Raw genomic sequence first — 19,049 nt, forward strand, 5'->3', positions numbered from 1 at the left:
AACAAATAAATAAATAAGTAAAACATGCCTCTATTAAAAAAAAAAAAAGAAAAATTTGAATAGGAAAGGAGCAGGGTTTTAGGTTAGGAAGAGCACTTGACTTCAGTATTGATAATGAAACTGCTGCCTTAAGATTAGAGGGAACTAGACTAGTGAGGCCATCATTAAATAATTAGGCAATAGGTGGTGGGGGTCTGAATAAATTTACTAGCCTTTGAGGTAGAGAGAAGTTTAAATAAATAAAGTAGTTTAAAGAAGTTTAAATAAATAAAAAAAATAAAGTTTAAATAAATAAAGTAGATTTGACAGAACTTGGTGATTGATTGGGGCGGAGTCAAGGATATTATTTTGGTTTTCACTTGGTTAGTGTCATTCTCTGATATAGAAAATCCTGGAAGACCAAGTGTTTTGTTTTGACTAAGAGTGGCAGCATGGGGTTGAATAGGAAGTGTAAGATGTTGTGTTGTTATTTGTGTATATTGCCATATGGAGGGGTTCGTATAGGTAGTGGGTGTGTGGGCCTGGAGTTCAGGGGGAGGATACTGAAGTGATGACAGACAGTCTTAGCAGATAGATCATAACTGAAGTTCTAGGGATGGCTGCGGTCATCCAGGATGAGAATGCTATGCTGAGAGCAGGGATATTCAAAGGAATCTGGGAAAGATACATATCAGTATAGAAGAGTCTCCTCGAAACCTGTAATCAGTATTGATGAATACTTAATATTTAAGCACTTAATTAGCATATTTTTTCCTTTTTTGCAGGTTTTTTTTTTTTAATTGAGGCAACATTGGCTTACAGTGCTGTATGTTTTAGAGTCATAGGCTCACGGGAGGTATAGGCTCTTGAGTAGTGTATCTTCATAACATGTAGTTTACTCCCACCACCAAGGCATCCAGAGTCCTCTACCATAGTCCATTGTGCCCACTCCCCACTTTGCACTCTCTTTCCCCTTTTTCTGGTAGCCTCAATTCTACAACCCCCCTTTTTTCCTTTTAAAATAATAAAAACCACAGAAATTAAAGCTTACCAAAATCTTGGAGTGATTTTCAGTACTTTGGAAGCCAGAAGATTTCTTCCCAGTGGGAATATACTTGCATTTTAGGGGCCTGAGGGCAAATGAGATTTTTAAGTAATTGGAGAAAATGATTTTAAAAAGCAAACAATATTGAGAAGAAAATGGATATTAGGGTGAGAAGCACAAAGGATGAGAGAAGAGGATTACAAGTGAGGCCAATTAAAATGTTTTGAAATGTTTTGACTGGGTGAGGAAGTGAGGATCAGGGACTGGATTTAGATAATGACTGTTACTGGAGAACAAGGACTGGATTGAGAAATATATAAGTGGTTTTAGTTAGGAACTGAAGAGATGAGGATTATTTCATGATTTCTGTCTTGGACACTAGGACCATTCAGTGAGGCTGGAAATGTCTGTTGAGGAGGAAGTTTGGGAGGGAGAGGAGAGGTCATAAATGTTTAATTTAGAAAAAGTTGGAGTTGAGATACCTTTTTTTTAAAAAGATTGATTTATTTATGCAAACAAGAGCTAGGGGACAGGCCAGAGGTGTGGGGGGTGAGAGGATTCACCAGAGGCAGAGTGGGGAGCAGAACAGGCAGACTGACTGAAATACACTGCTGAGAGGAACATTGGGCAAGACAGTAGAGGTCTGCTGTGCCATGTGGGTAGCTCCCGGGCTGGGGATCGAACTCATGCTGTGGATAGCTTTGTAGGTTACGTCTTACCCTTGTGCCACCAGGGAGGACCGGAATTGAGATATCTTTGAGGCATTCAAGTGATACCAGTCTTGTATGCTGTTGGCTTACATGGGCACATTACTACTTTTAAAAATGACGACTAATAAGAACTCACTGTTTTTAGGACATACTTGTTAATCTTGCGTTCTCTCTAATTACATAGTGAATTTCTTAAATGTTACTAAATACTGTATTAGAATGTTATTAAACTTTTTGAATGTTTTAAGTAAATCCCTTTACTGATTCTGTCTTTATTTTACTTTCTATTCCTCAATGCAAACACATAAATAAAAATAGATGCATCTTGTTGATTATAGTTCCCTATGGAAGACATGCTATTATTTTCTTTTCTCTTTATAGATTTTAATAATTTTTTAGTGATTGGATTTACATCCCTTTATATGAAAGTGATTACTAATTTTTACTGTTGCTCTGCTTTGTTTTATCATTTAAATATTAGCACTAGCTGCTATGAAAAATAGATGATTGCTTTGGGCAGAGTCTGAGATTGATAAAGTGAGGGAAGGTACTTGTACAATTAGCAAAAAATACTACTTTGGATTGTCTGTGGATTTGTCCTTATAGTTTGTATTTTCACTGATCATAATCCTGGGAAACCAAAATTATTCATGTATTAAAAATGAGTTACTTGTTTAGTTGTGAAGGTAATATTACAATACTTTTATTTCCAAGCAAAATGTTGCTTGGAAAGTGTAGAGATTGGCAGCCAATTCTCTAGTTGTGATATCATTTTTGTTTCCTTGCATAACATCTGTTGCCCTGCATAAAATAAAATTATGTTGTCATTTGTATTTGAATATGCATGGTTGCTAGTGAATTCCACTTAAGATTGTTTGGAAAGCAGACCCCCCTGTTGGCGCAGGTGGTTGAGCACAGCGCTGTTAAACTGTCCGCTGCCTCTGCAGTGCCAGTTCTATCCCCGCTAGCCCCAGAGCAACTCACATGGCAACCCACATGGTGCGGCAGAGCTCTCCTGTCTCGCCTCCTCTCAGCAGTGTCAGTCTGCCTGTTCTGTTCCTCGCTGTCTCTGGTAAATCCTCTCACCTCCCACACCTCTGGCCTACACTACTGCCGCACCATGTGGGTTGCCATGTGGGTTGCTCTGGGGCTAGCGGGGATAGAACTGGCACTGCAGAGGCAGCGGACAGTTTAACAGCGCTGTGCTCAACCACCTGCGCCAACAGGGGGGTCTGCTTTCCAAACAATCTTAAGTGGAATTCACTAGCAACCATGCACTACACTCCTCTCAGCAGTGTATTTCGGTTGTTCTGTCTGTTATGTTCCCTACTCTGTCTCTGGTGAATCCTTACCCTCCCGCACGTCTGGCCTGTACTCTGGCATAAATAAAATGTATAAATAAAATGAATCTTTTAAAAAAAAGATTATATGGAGAGTTACCATATATATGGCATTAACTTAAGTGATGTTTGCATCCTGTATCTTTCCTCTTTTCTGTCTCTCCCCCTCCCCTCCAACAATGACTGGTAAATGGCTTATGAATGCAGTATTATTGGGGACAACATAAAGACTAGGTATTATAACAGAATTATTTTTAGGGCTTTATCGAATTTGTTTTTTATTTTCCCCCATCTCCTGGAATTTACTTTTATTTTATTTATTTATGCATGCAAGAGCTGGGATATAGGCCAGAGGTGTGGGAGGTGAGAGGATTTACCAGAGACAGCGAGGAACAGAACAGGCAGACTGACAAACTACACTGCTGAGGGGAGCAGGGGGCGAGACAGGAGAGGTCTGCTGCGCCATGTGGGATTCTCACAGGCTGGCCTGGATTGAACCTGCGCTGCAGAGGCTGCGGACAGCTTCACAGTGCTGCGCTCAACCCACTGCACCACCAGGGGAGGTCCTGACCTTAAATTCTTTTTTTTTTTAAGATTTATTTATTTATGCAAGCACTGGGTACAGCCAGAAGTGTGGGAGGGTGAGAGAATTCACCAGAGCCAGAGCAGGGAACAGAACAGGCAGACTGACGAAATACACTGCTGAGGGGAGCAGTGGGCGCGACAGAAGAGGTCTTCGCGCCATGTGGGACCCTTGCTGGTGGCCGGGGATCAAACCGGCTCTGCAGAGGCTGCGGGCAGCTTCACAGCCCAGTGCTCAACTGCTGCGCCACCAGGGGAGGCCCCCGACCTTAAATTCTTACTTGTATTTTGACATATATGTCATATTTTGGGGGAAAATTTTAGTACCGCACGTGTCTTGTGAAATGAAACTTGGGTGAATTTAAGAAACTACATTTGTGCTAAAATATTAATATTGTATTTGTAAACATGACATGCTATACTTTTTAAGTATAATTTCCATTTTATTTTTTCCCAGAGGACAGTTTTTCTTCAGTTCTTGGAAACTTAGCTACTTTATATGGGCTTTGGTAGAGGTTATAATGCAGCCCCTGCAGATCTAAATTGGACGGTGTTCAGTCGTTCATGAGAATGATCCTGAGTACCTTGCTGTATGTGGCATAGCTCACGTAGTATTATGATTGTGCATTCAGCTTGGGAAGCACATAGGCAAAGACACTTAGGTAATCTCCCTGATGACTCTAGCCTCTGCTATGTTTTGAATGACAAGCTTCTTTGTGGTCTTATTCTTGGGCACACAGGGGGTTCAGTTGGTATAGCAAATAAGCTTCAGGTTTTTGGGCACAACCATTTGTTCCTTCTCTTGGTCACTGAGGCAATGAGGACAGAAAGAGGACAAACCATTCTAATCATACTTTACTTCTAATCATCTTTTTTTTTAAGATTTATTTATTTATAAAATTATTATAAATTTTAAAGCTTGATTGATTTATATTTATTTTTTAAAGATTTATTTATTTATAACCAGGGTACAGGACAGATGTGCGGGAGGGTGAGAGGATTCACCAGAGACAGATCAGGGAACAGAACAGGCAAATCTACTGAAATACACTGCTGAGGGGCACAGTGGGCAAGACAGGAAAGGTCTGCCGCACCATGTGGATTTCTCCCCAGCTGGCCCCCAGGATCGAACCTGCACTGCAGAGTCTGTGGACAGCATTTGGATTTGCCAATTGAAGACTTTTATTTCAGTTTTATCTTCTCATGATATACATTATAGAAAGGACACTAAATATTTCTTAATATCTGTGATAAACATTTTTATGTGTGGATTATTTATCTCTGTTGCTTGAATATTGTTTTCCTGAACTACTGCTAACAGAGAGTATGAAGCCCGCTTGGAAAGGTACAGTGAGCGCATTTGGACATGTAAGAGTACTGGAAGCAGTCAGCTAACACACAAGGAGGCCTGGGAAGAGGAACAGGAAGTTGCTGAACTGTAAGTAACAGAAACATTGTCCTTCAAGCACTATCTTCACATAAATTGGAATACCCTATAATCATATGATATATTGGTGCCCCAGTGCCTTTATCTTATGGCATGTTGCATATGTTCTACAAAGCATGTGGAATGTGTATATAATTGTGTGTGTACTTAATTAGGTATTTTCTAGACTTTTTAAGTATTTGCACTTTTTACCTTTTAAATACTCTGGAAATGTGGTTCTAGGTAAAGGTAACTGATACAAGCTAGAAGTAATATGGAAATAACAGAAAGTTTTCTTTAGTTGTGGTTATTTAAAATTTAAAATGGTATTTACAGCAGCTATCAAAAAATTACACAGCTTAAAGACAGTTTATGAGTGGGATGGTTGAATTACGTGTTTTAAAAATTCCTATATATGTACAAAGTGCCTAATTGAGTATTTGCTCAAAGAAAACACAAAATTTGGGCAATAGGAGTATTCAAAAGATAAGCAGGAATTAAGGATAATTAAACTACTATTTTGGGGAGTTTGAAATAGAAGTTTTTTTCTGTAGACTTGTCATTGACTTCTCTTGATAGCAGATAAGCAGAGAACATACAGTTCAGTAATCTAATACTGTTCCGCTCTTTTGCTGTTGTAAGTTCAGTTGAGACCTGGGTTCTAGTAATGGCTCCATTGCTGAATAATAATGAGTTAAGTCTGTTAACCTGACTCCTGTTTCTTCTTTGTTTGGGTTCCTTACATTGTTCCATTTTGAATTATTGTTGTTTATGTGTATGCCTTGTTTAATTTACTAGAACAGAAGTTGGCTAGCCATTTCTGTAAAGTGCCAGTTTGTAAATATCTCAGTTTGTAGCCATGTGGTCTTTGCTTCAGCTGTTCAACTCTGAGGTTGTATAGTGAAAGTGGACATTGATAAGATGTAAACAAATGGAGGTAGCAGTGCTCCAGTAAAATGTTTATGTAAAATTGGGCGGCACTCTGGAGTTGTCTCGTGGCTGTTAGGACCTCTGTAGGAAATAGCCTATCAACTTCTTGAAGGCATGACTCATACTTGATTTATTCTTGTATTGGTTACAGTGTTTAGGCACAATCCTTTGCACTATAAAAGCATTTACTGTTCTTTGCAGATAGAGATAGTGTCACCCTCTTGAGATATCTTTTGGGACAAAAAAGTATATGTGTGAAAATTTTACGTAAATTAAACACCATTAATCTACAACAATTAAAGAATATAAAGAGTAGTAAGGAAGAAGTCAGTTACTGTTGGATGAAATGTGGTTATATACCTGAAAAACCTAGAGAGAATCAAATGAAAAATTGTTATGAGCAAATAAGAGAATTCAGTTTCAAAATCAAAAAAAGAAATAAAAGTGCAGTGGGAGTTTAGTGACTAGAGAGACTAACCTGGACTTTTTAGGGAAAACTTTATGGGACTTCATGAAGAAGACTACATTCCTCCTAGTACTTGAAGGATAGTTTATCCAATAATAGAAGACAAGATCAGACATTTGTATTTAATTCAGCGAACATTATGAGGGCAACTGTGTGGACATGAGAGGCACATGATTTTGATGATTGGAATTGAGCTTTGCAAAGATTTATCTGGAAGTAGTGTATGAATGAGTTAAGGAAATCTGTAGGCTAAGTGATTGGGAGGCTTAATGGAAAGAGAATAAGTTTACAGGGGCCAAGAAAAGCGCTCATGGAGTTAAAGTCTGAAGACATTTTAGAAGGATGATTAAGCCAGGGGAGGGGGATTGTGGGGGAGATAGTGGAAAAGGGGGCAGAGGTAATAACTTTAACAAAGGCAGGGAGACTAGGTCTTGACTGAGGAATAGCAGATAACCTGGTGACTTAATTAATTGTAATTAATGAGGAGGAAGTTTGTAGTTTTAAATAGCACAGTGAGAATTTTTCCTTATATACCACATTGTAATATGTTAATAAACTTAATACTTGTACTTGTGAATGTTGTCATGCCTGAAACTTCCCTTCATAATCCTGCAACATAAATATCAGACTATCTCGTCAAGTCAGATACGTTTTGGGTTGTATCCAATTTTCTGCTACAGTAAGTCATCTGCAATAAATATCTCTGAGTCTATATGAAAGTTTTGGTAATTGTCAAACTATTTACCAAAAGAGTTGAAACAGACTACTACTACTACTACTACTACTACTACTACTACTACTACTACAATTACTTTGTAGTATTCATTTGCTCATAGTAGATACAATAATTAAAATTCATTTGTGCTATTTTGGTCATTAAAAAGTGGCTTATTACTGTTTTTTTACTTTGCAAAGGGCTTTCGAATTCAAGTTATGTTTTTAACTTGTTGGCCATGACTGATTTATTTCCTTACTCATAAAATTCTAGATATAAGATTTTGTGAGAATTAAGTGACTGAATGCATATGAAAACATTTAATTGATTGAGACATAATACAAATATAACAAGTTCTTTCCTCCTATTCAAAAAAATGGTCAAAAGATATGACTAAGCAGTTCATACCTAGCAAGAAAAAAATCTTTAAAGGCTAAATGAATAGGAACATGTTTAACCTTACAAATTACATGTCTATTTTAATTTTACAGCTGAAAAATTTAACTGGCTAGCTCAATCTGATAAAATTATTTAAAAGTTCTTTCTTTCTCCTGTGTACCCCACATAGTCTTTAATTTTTGTATTCCCTGATACCTTGTATATATTTACTAAAGAAGTGTTTGAATTGACCTGCATTAAATCTTTGGATAAGTTTTGTGCATTTTCTTGGTAACTAAAAACATATTTGTTTAGTTTGAAGGAGGAGTTCCCTGCCTGGTATGAAAAACTTGTTCTGGAAATGGTTCACCATAACACAGCTTCCTTAGAGAAATTAGTAGATTCTGCTTGGTTAGAGATCATGACCAAATATGCTGTGGGAGAAGAATGTGACTTTGAGGTAAACATCTACTTTTTTTTTAATTGATTTGACTCATTAGTCATATGTTAGGATTGGAACTTCCAGCATGTTAAAAACTGCATTTATCTGTATGTAAAACTGTTACATTTGAAGTCTGCTTTACTTAATATCAAATACTATAGAAGCGACAAATTTTAAACCATATTCATTATTGAGGATGTTTAATACAAAAATTGCTACACTGTGTGTGCATTTGTGCCCTTGTTTTCCTTGTTCTGTCCCTCTTTGATGACTGCCATTTGGGCTTTTTTTTTTTCCCTGTACTTTTTTTCATACTTTATTTAAAAGACTTTTTTAAGATTTATTTTCTTTATTTATGCATACAAGAACTGGGTTGTAGGCCAGAGGTGCAAAGGTTGAGAGGATTCACCAGAGACAGAGTGGGGAGCAGAACAGGGGGATCTACTGAAATACACTGCTGAGGGGTGAGAGAGGAGAGGTGTCCTGTGCCATGTGGGTTAGCTCCCTGGCCAGGGATCAAATTCATGCTGCAGTGGCTGGCAACAACTTGATAACACTGAAACTTTAACCCCTGTACCCCCAGGGAGGCCCTTAAAAGACTTTTTAGATGTGTTTAATCTAAATCTATGGTACGAATAAGCAAAAGTATTTCATTCTGCTACAATAGTGAGCAAGTTGACTTTTTTCTTTTTTTAACTTGTTTTTTTGCTTTTCCAGCCAAATAGCTCAAGGATAACTGTTACTAAAAGATAATTCTAAAACAACCCCTGTGTAATTAATTAAAAAACAAAGATTTAGGAGCTTGCATTTGTTAATATCAATATGTATAGAATACTGGGATAGTGTTTATAATCTTATAGAATCTGCACAGAAATGCTGGTGGTAAACACATTCAGGTAACTTGCTCACGTTGATATAATGGACTAGGTAGGAAGGAGTGATTCCAGCTTTATGTAATTTAGTAGCTGACTAATAATGGCCTTTATGTCTCAAATTTCATCCTAAATAAATTCACTTGGAGGGCCTGAGAATATACATTCTTTTTTTTTTTTTAAGATTTATTTATTTATGCATACAAGAACTGGGGTACAGGCCAGAGGTGTGGGGGGTGAGAGGATTCACCAGAGACAGAGTGGGGAACAGAACAGGCAGATTGACCAAAGTACACTGCTGAGGGGAGTAGTGGGCGAGTCAGGAGAGGTCTGCGCTGTCATATGGGTTTCTCCCTGGCTGGCCAGGAATCGAACTCATGCTGCAGTGACTGCGGACAGCTTCATAGGTTGCGTCTTAACTCTTGCGCCACCAGGGAGGCCCCGGAATATACATCCTTGGGCTTCATTCCCTGAGAGTTTAGTTCAGAAGGTCTAGGAGAGGTCCTAAAATTTTGTGGTTCTAAAAAGCTCCAGGTTATGCTAATGCAAATACTCTGGCGAGAGCACTTTGAGTTATATTGGCTTAATAAGCAGGGAAGATATTTGATTATCTTACATAATAAGTCTTAGAGATAGGCAGTTCTAAGTTTGATATAGAGCCTGAAAAATATTGCAGGGACTTTATAGCTTTAGTGATTTTTTTTTTTTTTTTTTTTGCCACTTCTCCTCTCTCCACCCTCTTAGGTTTTTGTCCTTACCTTTGTTGCTTCTTTGTGTGAAATTGTGACTATTCTGTGAGAAAATGCTTAACTAAGCAAAGTAAGAATTTTTACCAAAAGCATATCTCTGTTATGCTCCCTTTTCTATCTTTTCATGTTAATGCTAGACCATGACTTACATAACCATTCTTTAGCTGCAAGGAGACTGAGAAAGCAAGTACGCCTTTTTTAAGCCTCTTAAGAGTCAGGAGATAAGAGGGTATAGTGTAAGTAGCCCAAGAAGAACTAGTAATTGGTAGGACAAGGATTCAAATGTTTGTCTCTATGTCTGTCTCTTTCCGAAGTCCTTGTTCTTTAATTTACTGTGACTCCCTGTATCTCCTAGCTGCTGCTTATATTTTTAATGTCTGTGCGATCACAGAAGGGTTTTACATACATTTTAAATCAGTCAGCATCCTGGCAGGAAACAGATGGCATATTCAAATAGCATAATTGAATTGAGTTTAATAAAGGGACTAGAGACAACAAACAACAGTCTGATGTGGGTAAAGGAAAACGAATAAGGAAAGGTTAAATATTCCATGGCTATCAACAATGGAGAGACTTTAGGACCTCCCTGGTAGCACAGCGGTTGAGCGCTGGGCTGCGAAGCTGCCTGCAGTCTCTGCAGCGCAGGTTCAAGCCCGGGCCACCGGCGAGGGTCCCACATGGCATGCAGACCTCTCCTGCCGCGCCTGCTGCTCTCCTCAGCAGTGTATTTCGTCACTCTGTCTGATCTGTTCCCCGCTCTGGCTCTGGTGAATTCTCTCACCCTCCCGCGCTTCTGACTGTACGCAGTGCTTGTATAAATAAATAAATAAATCTTTAAAAAAAAAAACAATGGAGAGACTTTACTACTTCTAAACCCCAAGGAAATAGGAGGTACTGGGTACATACTGGAATGAGAAAAGAGTAATGTAGTTGAAAAAATTGTAGTGAGATATAGGTCCTTGTAAAACATCTTTTGGCTCAACAGTATTGTTTAAAATCGGGCCTCCCTGCTGGCGCAAGGGGTTAAACAACGCACTGTGAAGCAATCTGTAGCCTCTGCAGCACAAGTTCAATCCCCGGCTGGCCAGGGAGCAACCCACATGGTGCAGCAGACCTCTCCTGTCTCAACCGCTGCTCCCCTCAGCAGTGTATTTCAATCAGTCTTCCTGTTCTGTTGCCCACTCTGTCTCTGGTGAATCCTTTCACCCCACCAAATCTCTGGCCTGTACCCCAGTTCTTGTATGCATAAATAAATAAATGTTTTTTAAAAAATTGGTTAAAATCAGTCCTAACGTGTTGAGTGAAATGACCAAACAAAGAAAACCAGAGGCCCAGATGTCTTCACTAGTAAAGTCTCCAGACATTAAAGGAACAGATAATACCAATTCTGTATAAACTATTCCAGAAAATAGAAGAGGAGGGAATTCTTTGTGACTCATTTTATGAAATCGGCATTACCCTGATAGAAAAGCCACTTATAAACTCATTACAACAGAAATCTACAGACTTAAGAAAAAAGTCTGTGTTTATAAAACTCCTCTATGGTCATTGATTTGAAAATTTTAATTAAGGTGTAACAAATGAAACCCAACTTCAAATTTTAACACATTAAAAGAAAAGACATCATGACCAAGTGGGGCTTATCTGAATTTTGTAATTCTTATTGATAAACAAGAACAGCAATATGATTGCTTCAATTTACACATGAAAAGCATCTGACAGAATGTATCATCAATCAATTCCGAATAAAACTCACAAACTGCAATTAGAAACTTACTCGATTTGATAAAAGATATTTACAGAATGATTTTCAGCAAACAGCAGTCTTAGTAGTTAAAAACTGAATGGGGCCTCCCTGGTGGTGCAGGCGGTTGAGCACAGCGCTGTGCAGCTGTCTGTAGCCTCTGTAGTGCTGGAGCAACCCACATAGCGCAGCAGACCTTTCCTGTCTCACCTGCTGCTCCCCTCAGCACTGTATTTTGGTCATTCTGCCTGTTTTGTTTCCTTCTCTGTCTCTGGTGAATCTTCTCACCCTCCTGCACATCTGGCCTGTACCCCGGCTTTTGTATAAATAAAATAAATCTTAAAAAAAAAAAATAGGGCCTCCCCTGGTGGCGCAGCGGTTGAGCGCTGGGCTGCGAAGCTACCCGCAGCCTCTGCAGCGCTGATTTGATACCCGGCCGCCGGCAAGGGTCCCACATGGCTCGCAGACCTCTCCTGCTGCGCCCGCTGCTCTCCTCAGCAGTGTATTTCGTCAGTCTGCCTGTTCTGTTCCCTGCTCTGGCTCTGGTGAATTCTCTCACCCTCCTGCCCTTCTGACTGTACCCAGTGCTTGTATAAATAAATAAATAATTTTTTTCTTTTTTTTAAACTGAATGTATGGTCTCTTGTCTTAGAGGATCTAGCCTGGTATATACTCAAGAAAAACAATTTAAAAAATAAAGAGTAAAAGGCATCTAGATTGAAAAGGAAGTAAAGTTTTTTTTTTTTTTAAAGATTTATTTATGCATACAAGAACTGGGGTGCAGGCCAGCAGTGTGGGGAGGGAGATGTGAGAGGATTCACCAGAGACAGATTGGGGAGCAGAACAGGCAGACTGACTCAAATACACTGCTGAGGGGAGCAATGAGCAAGACAGGAGATGTCTGCTCCTCCATGTGGGTCACCTCCCTGCTGGGGATTGAACTCGTGCTTCAGTAGTTGCAGATAGATTCATAGTGCTGACGCTTAACCCCTTGTGCCACTAGGGAGGCCCTGGAAGTAAAGTTGTTTTAACTTGTAGACAACATTATTGTCTATGTAGAAAAAGTCATGGAATCCACCAAAAATCTACTAGCACTTACTAAAGTGAGTTTAGCAAGGCATCAGGATACTGGACAAATACACAAAATCATATTTCTGTCTGTTAGCAACAATTTCAGTACCATTTATAATATCAAAAAATATGAGAACCCTGGGGATAAATCTGATAAAAAGATATGTAAAACTTATACACTAAAAATTATAAATTATTGCTGAAAATAAAGAGGTATACCTTATGTATGGATGTCAAAACTATATTGGGCCTCCCTGGTGACCTACAGGTTAAGTCTCAGCGCTACCACCGCAAAGGCCTGAGTTTGATCCCAGCCAGGGAGCTGACACACATGGCGCAGCAGACCTCCTGTTTTGCCCACTGATCCCATTAACACTGTATTTCAGTAGATCTGCCTGTTCTGCTCCCCACTCTGTCTCTGGTGAATTCTCTCACCACCCTGCCCCCATCTCTGACCTGCACCCCAGTTCTACACGAAAATAAATAAAATCTTTTTAAAAAACCAAAAAATTATATTGCTGAGATGTCAGGTCTTCCCAAATAGATGTTAACTCTTCTTGAATAGGTTTAATTACAACACAGTTGTAATAAAATTCCAGTGACTTTTTAAAAAAAGATTTATACATATAGCTGGGGTGCAGGCCAGAGGTGCCAGGGGATGGGGGTCGTGGTGGTGAGAGGATTTATCAGAGACAGAGTAGGGAGCAGAACAGGCAGATTTACTGAAATATACTGCTGAGGGGAGCAGTGGGTGAGACAGGAGAGGTCTGCGGAGCACTGTGGGTTAGCTTCCTGCTGGGGATCAGGCTGAGACCTTAGGGGTGTTAGTGCTGAGACTCAACCCCTAGGCCATCAGGGACGCCCTTGAGTCTTATTTTATTTTTTTAAATATTTATTTATTTATACAAGCACTGGGTACAGTCAGAAGCACGGCAGGGTGAGAGAATTCACCAGAGCGGGAAGCAGAACAGGCAGACTGACGAAATACACTGCTGAGGGGAGCAGCAGGCATGGCAGGAGAAGTCTGCGCACCATGTGGAAACCTTGCCTGGGCCCGGGGATCGAACCGCCACTGCAGAGGCTGCAGGCAGCTTCGCAGCCCAGCGCTCAACCGCTGCGCCACCAGGGGAGGCCCACCATTTTACTTTTTAAGATGTCATACTTCAATCTAGAGGTTTGAGAAATAAAGATAGAAGAAAACATATTTGACTATTTAGAGTTTCCATGAGTTTTTTTGAAGTGAGGTGGGGTATATATTGGATAATATATCCTAAATACTATCATTGGGTTTTTAGTTCTTATTTGTTATATGTGATTTCTTCTCCTGTCCCCTTTATAGGTTGGGAAGGAAAAAATGCTCAAGGTGAGGATTGTGAAGATTCATCCTCTAGAGAAAGTGGATGAAGAGTCCACTGAGAAGAAATCTGATGGTGCCTGTGATTCTCCCTCAAGTGACAAAGAGAATTCTAGCCAAATTGCTCAGGAACATCAGAAGAAGGAGGCAATTGTGAAAGAGGATGAAGGAAGGAGAGAGAGTATTAGTATGTATGATGCTAGTTTTTCTTAGTGAGTTATGTGACTCTATCTTTTGTACCCAAATCTTACTGAATTCTTTAGCAATTAAATTTGTCATTGACTTTGTAGACATACTTTTGTTCATTTATAATTCAGAAAACAATGGAAGTATCCACAAATTGGATCCAAACTTAAATCTTGATACTTTCTTGTACATACATGATTATGATCAAGTTTAATTTATGGGGCCTCCCTGGTGGCCTAGGGGTTAAGTCTCAGTGCTATCACCAAGACGGCCTGCATTGAGTTCCCAGCCAGGAAGTTAACCCACATACGTTGTAGCAGACCTCTCCTCGTTTGCCCACTGCTCCCCTTAGCAGTGGATTTCAGTAGATCTGCATGTCCTGCTCTCCACTCTGGGGAATCCTCCCCTCCCCCCCCCCCCGCATCTCTGGCCTACACCCCAATTCTTCTACAAAATACATCTTAAAAAAAAGTTTAATTTATAAATTAGGCACAGTAAGAGATTAACAATAATAATAAAGTAGAACAATTATAACAATACATTGTAATAAAAATTACGTGAATTTGTGGTCTCAAAATTTTATTGTATGTAATATTTTTGGACTGCAGCATTTGGCCTTAGGGTAACTGAAATTTCAGGAAGCAAAAGCACAAGATGGGGGACTAGGGACTACTGTATTTCATCTATGCCAACAGTTTAGACTCTTTATATATGGACTGGTGATTTCCACGCCTCGATCAACTTTAATTTCTATTCTATAATTCTAGACCTAATTTTCACTTGTTCCAGGTAATTCATATTTATTTACTTTTTAAAAGATTTATTTATGCATGCAAGAACTGTGATGCAGGCCAGAGGTGCAGGGGATGAGAAGATTCACCAGAGACAGAGTGGGGAGCATACCAGGGGATCTACTGAAATACACTGCTGAGGGGAGCAGTGGGCGAGATAGGAGAGGTCTGCTGTGCCGTGTGGGTAGCTCCCTGGCTGGGATTGAACTGGTGCAGCAGTGACTGGTGACATAGCTTGATAGTGCTGAGACTTTAACCCCTGGGCCACCAGGGAGGTCCTAATTCATATTTAACACAAATAAAGCTAAATTAATCATATCACTTTTTATGTTGATTCTCCAAGGCAAGTAAATAAGCTTTTCTTTCATTATTCTCTGCCAGTTAATGACACTTTCATCTGCTCAGTCTCTAAGGTACTAAAGTTGGAAAGCTTTACAATTCCCACATCTAGTTTGTTACCAAATTCTGTCTTCTAAGTATTTCTTGATTCTTTCCATTCCAGTTACATTTAGATATTTACCATATTATCTCCTGATTTCATCTTCAGTTTCATCTTCCCATTTTATTCAGCTTCTAACTGCTGAAAGTGTCATTTTCTTTTTTCACACTAGTGGGCTTTCCAAAGTGTACATTTAGTTAGACCAAAAATCCTGTTTCTCTAGTACCCACAAGACAAATTTATGATCTCTTTAAATGGTATACAGTTTCAGCATAATTTGACCCCTTCTTACCTCTTCAGTCTGATTTTTTGCTAATAGATGAGATTTCACTGTAGATGAGATCCACTCATACTTCATTACTTGCAATCTCTGAAGTCATATTCTTTGTAAGTCTTTCCTGCCTATCTTCCAGACTAAGTTAGACATTGCTTCTCTTCTCATATTTTTCTATACTAGCTTCTGTTATAGTATTTACCACATTGTATTCACATGTTAGTTCCTCTCATGCTTTAGCTACTTGAGGTAAGAACTTTTGATTCATCTTTGTGTCTCCTCATTGCCTAATGCAGAGTGGCTAATAAGATTATTGTTAATGAATAAATAGAATTAAAAGGATAATTATTTTCACCAATATTCTATTGATTTGACTAGATGACAGAGCACGAAGATCTCCACGAAAACTCCCTACTTCATTAAAAAAAGGAGAAAGGAGATGGGCTCCTCCAAAATTTCTGCCTCACAAATATGATGTGAAACTTCAAAATGAAGACAAGGTTAGTTGGCTCTCCAGCATAAACCACTTCCATAGTAGTAGATGTTGTTTAGAAAGGGTTAGCTTCCTCACAGAAAATAGGTTACAAAATGTAAATGAATGTTTCTGTAACAAATTCTGAGTGGTTTTATTATGACTTTAAGTTAAATTATATTTTCTTTCCTAGGAGATAGTACATTTCCTTTTTTGTAGGAATTACCAGGATGTAAGAATAATTTGCATTTGAGCTTCAAAGTCGGTTTGAAAAATAAGGATCTGTTCTCAGCACTGATGACTTTCCCAAGGAAATAGCTATTCCCAGTTAAAAGCAGAGTAATTTATAAATAAACTCAAAAATTGAGTCATCACTAATCAGTGCTTTATAAAGAATATGTAGTACTAGTAATCTGAAACAGTAAATACCTTTAAATTAAGGAAGTACTAAATTGATTCTGAAATATTCACCTTTCATATTTTTTAACACTTCCAGAATTAGGATATATCTTAAAGTAAGTTGTCAAGAAGATACTGTCTTTTAGTGATAACATCTTAAAGTACATGAAATATGGTATATTTCAAGCACTCATACGTCTGTTTGTATGTGTAAAATTTTAAGTTAGAAGCTGGGTGTGGAAGGTACTGCGAACATTTATCTTCATGTTTAATTATTAATTACAGGAGAAACAACTGTGGCCTGGAATGTTTAGTAATTCTTTCAAAGCTCCTAACTTAGGAAATGAAATTGAGAAGGATTATAATTCAGATCTTTTGTTTCTTTAGTATATTGTTTTTTCCCACTTCACAATATTGGCACATTTTATTTCATTTGTTTATAGTCTCATTTGTTTACAGTCATCTGAGGATATGACTGTATTGTTAGGATTTCTTTACATTTGAGAAATGGATTTCTTTTAAAGATTTATTTTTTATTTGTTTATGCATACAAAAACTGGGGTGTATGCCAGAAGTACGGGGGCTGAGCGGATTCATCAGAGACAGTGGGAAGCAGAGCAGGTGGATCTACTGAAATACACTGCTGAGGGGAGCAGCGGGCAAGACAGGAGAGGTCTGCCGCACCATGTGGGTCACTTCCCTGGCCAGGGATCAAACTTGTGCTGCAATGGCTGCCAAAAGCTTCGTAGTGCTAAGTCTTAACCCCTTACGCCACCAGGGAGGCCCCTGAAAATTGGATTTTAATACAACTTTTCACTGATTTTTTTACTTCCTGTTCAGCAACTTAAAACTTGCTGAAAAACTGCATGGTAGTCTCAACCATGTTCTAATTATCATTTGTATTCTTATTGATAAGTCTGAATTTGCTTTTTTCATATGGTAAATACTGTTTGTGGAAATATATAAATACATATAAGAAACAATGACATATCTAATCCCATACTCAGAGATAATAATTGGTAAATGTTGATGTGTTTAATGATGGTTAACTTCATTGACTTTTACAAGTAGGAATACTCTAATCATTGTTTTGTAACTTATGTTTTTCATTTACTGTGTAGAAACATCTGTAATGTCATTAAATTGTCTTCTAAAAATGCATATGTGTTCTCAGATTATAGTATGCATGATATTCATCAAGAAAGTTTATTAAAAATATGGTGTCCCAGATTCTACCACCAGAGAGAGATTCTTCTGATTCATTGTTTTGGATAATGCCCAAACACCTGCATTTTAATAGCACCCTAGATGAATCTGATAAATTATCCCGAGAATCATCTTCGTTCATGGCCATACATGGCCATCCATTATATGGATGTATTTAATTACAAAATTGAATCCTTTATTGATAAACCTTTATGTATCCTCCCTCTTTTTGGACCTGTAAAAGTAATTAATGATGATTGTCCATTTATTCCTAAAGTCTTAACGAGGGAAATTGCTGTTTCAGTGGATATATACATTTTTAGGACTTTGATACATATAGACAAATTAAGGATATCTTTTCACAGTCTCTAAAAATTTTTCTTCCGTCTAGTTTACGTTCCTGTTTTATAGATGGAATTATCCTTTTTTTGAAGAAGACAAATCTTTGTTTTCACTGACTAATTGCATATTATCCCAATGATCAGTTATTTATATTTGCTAATCTAGATCATCAGTAATGTGCCAGCAGACAGCTTGATACGGACAGAACGCCCACCAAATAAGGAGATACTGCGATATTTTATACGGCATAATGCATTACGGGCTGGGACTGGTGAAAATGCACCTTGGGTGGTAGAAGATGAACTGGTGAAGAAATACTCCCTGCCTAGCAAGTTCAGTGACTTTTTACTTGATCCATACAAGGTAAGGTCACTTTTGGACAGTAGGACAGAACACTAGTAGATGAGTTTGTTTTTTCTGATGTCTCCAATAGGATTAGATTTATGGCAGATTTTAAATGCTAACCTCAAATAATGAATTAAAAATCTCAGCTATATCTTTCATATAGGTTGTGATGTGTGGTTGGTAGGGGAGAGACCACATTGAATGTTATCCTTAGTTGGATTTACTTATTACTTTGGCTGCATAATTTAAAAAAAAACACAATTATATGCAGTATCTTTTTTTTTTTTGCCTTGATCATTTTTGGAATGAGGTATGGTATAAGTACAAAAAAATATTTTGCAAATCGATTCCTAAAAATGAAAGCTGGTCATATATTTTTATATATATATATATATATATATAGAGAGAGAGAGAGAGAGAGAGAGAGAGAGAGAGAGAGAGAGAAAGATAAGATGACCAGATGTAATGGCAGCTTTGAAAAGATCTTGGAATGAGTATTACTTTGTATACAGGTTAGTAGAAAAATCTAACATTTCCCTTGTGAGAACATGTTTGTTTTCCTTTAATTATCGCCTTTAATGTTCAAAACATAAAGTTGTATGGGGGGTGTGTGTGTGTGTACACTAATTTTAATAGTCTTATTTTCCGGATGGGGAAACTGGAACTCGTATAATTAGAAGCAACAGAAAGTGGTTGACAAAAGCCAAGACATTGGCTTTTGATTTCTAGTTGTCTTCTCCATCTCAGGATTTCTCTAATACATTTTTTTTTTCTCTAATACATTTTTCAGTG

At 38.2% G+C, this 19,049-nt stretch overlaps 1 protein-coding gene across 1 annotated transcript in view; it reads left to right on the forward strand.

Annotated features, from left to right (window-relative positions):
• BAZ1B (bromodomain adjacent to zinc finger domain 1B) overlaps nucleotides 1–19,049 on the forward strand; it is a gene marked incomplete at its 5' end in the record, with an annotated part of 70,085 nt that overhangs the window by 6,213 nt on the left and 44,823 nt on the right. Inside the window, 5 exons of the mRNA XM_084250488.1 lie at nucleotides 4,978–5,094; nucleotides 7,887–8,031; nucleotides 13,789–13,990; nucleotides 15,872–15,993; nucleotides 18,078–18,275. Coding sequence (XP_084106614.1) covers nucleotides 4,978–5,094; nucleotides 7,887–8,031; nucleotides 13,789–13,990; nucleotides 15,872–15,993; nucleotides 18,078–18,275 — 784 coding nt within the window. The remainder of the gene's footprint in view (nucleotides 1–4,977; nucleotides 5,095–7,886; nucleotides 8,032–13,788; nucleotides 13,991–15,871; nucleotides 15,994–18,077; nucleotides 18,276–19,049) is intronic.

The sequence above is a fragment of the Talpa europaea genome (genome assembly GCF_964194135.1).
Source record: "Talpa europaea genome assembly, chromosome: 12".
Taxonomy (NCBI): domain Eukaryota; kingdom Metazoa; phylum Chordata; class Mammalia; order Eulipotyphla; family Talpidae; genus Talpa; species Talpa europaea.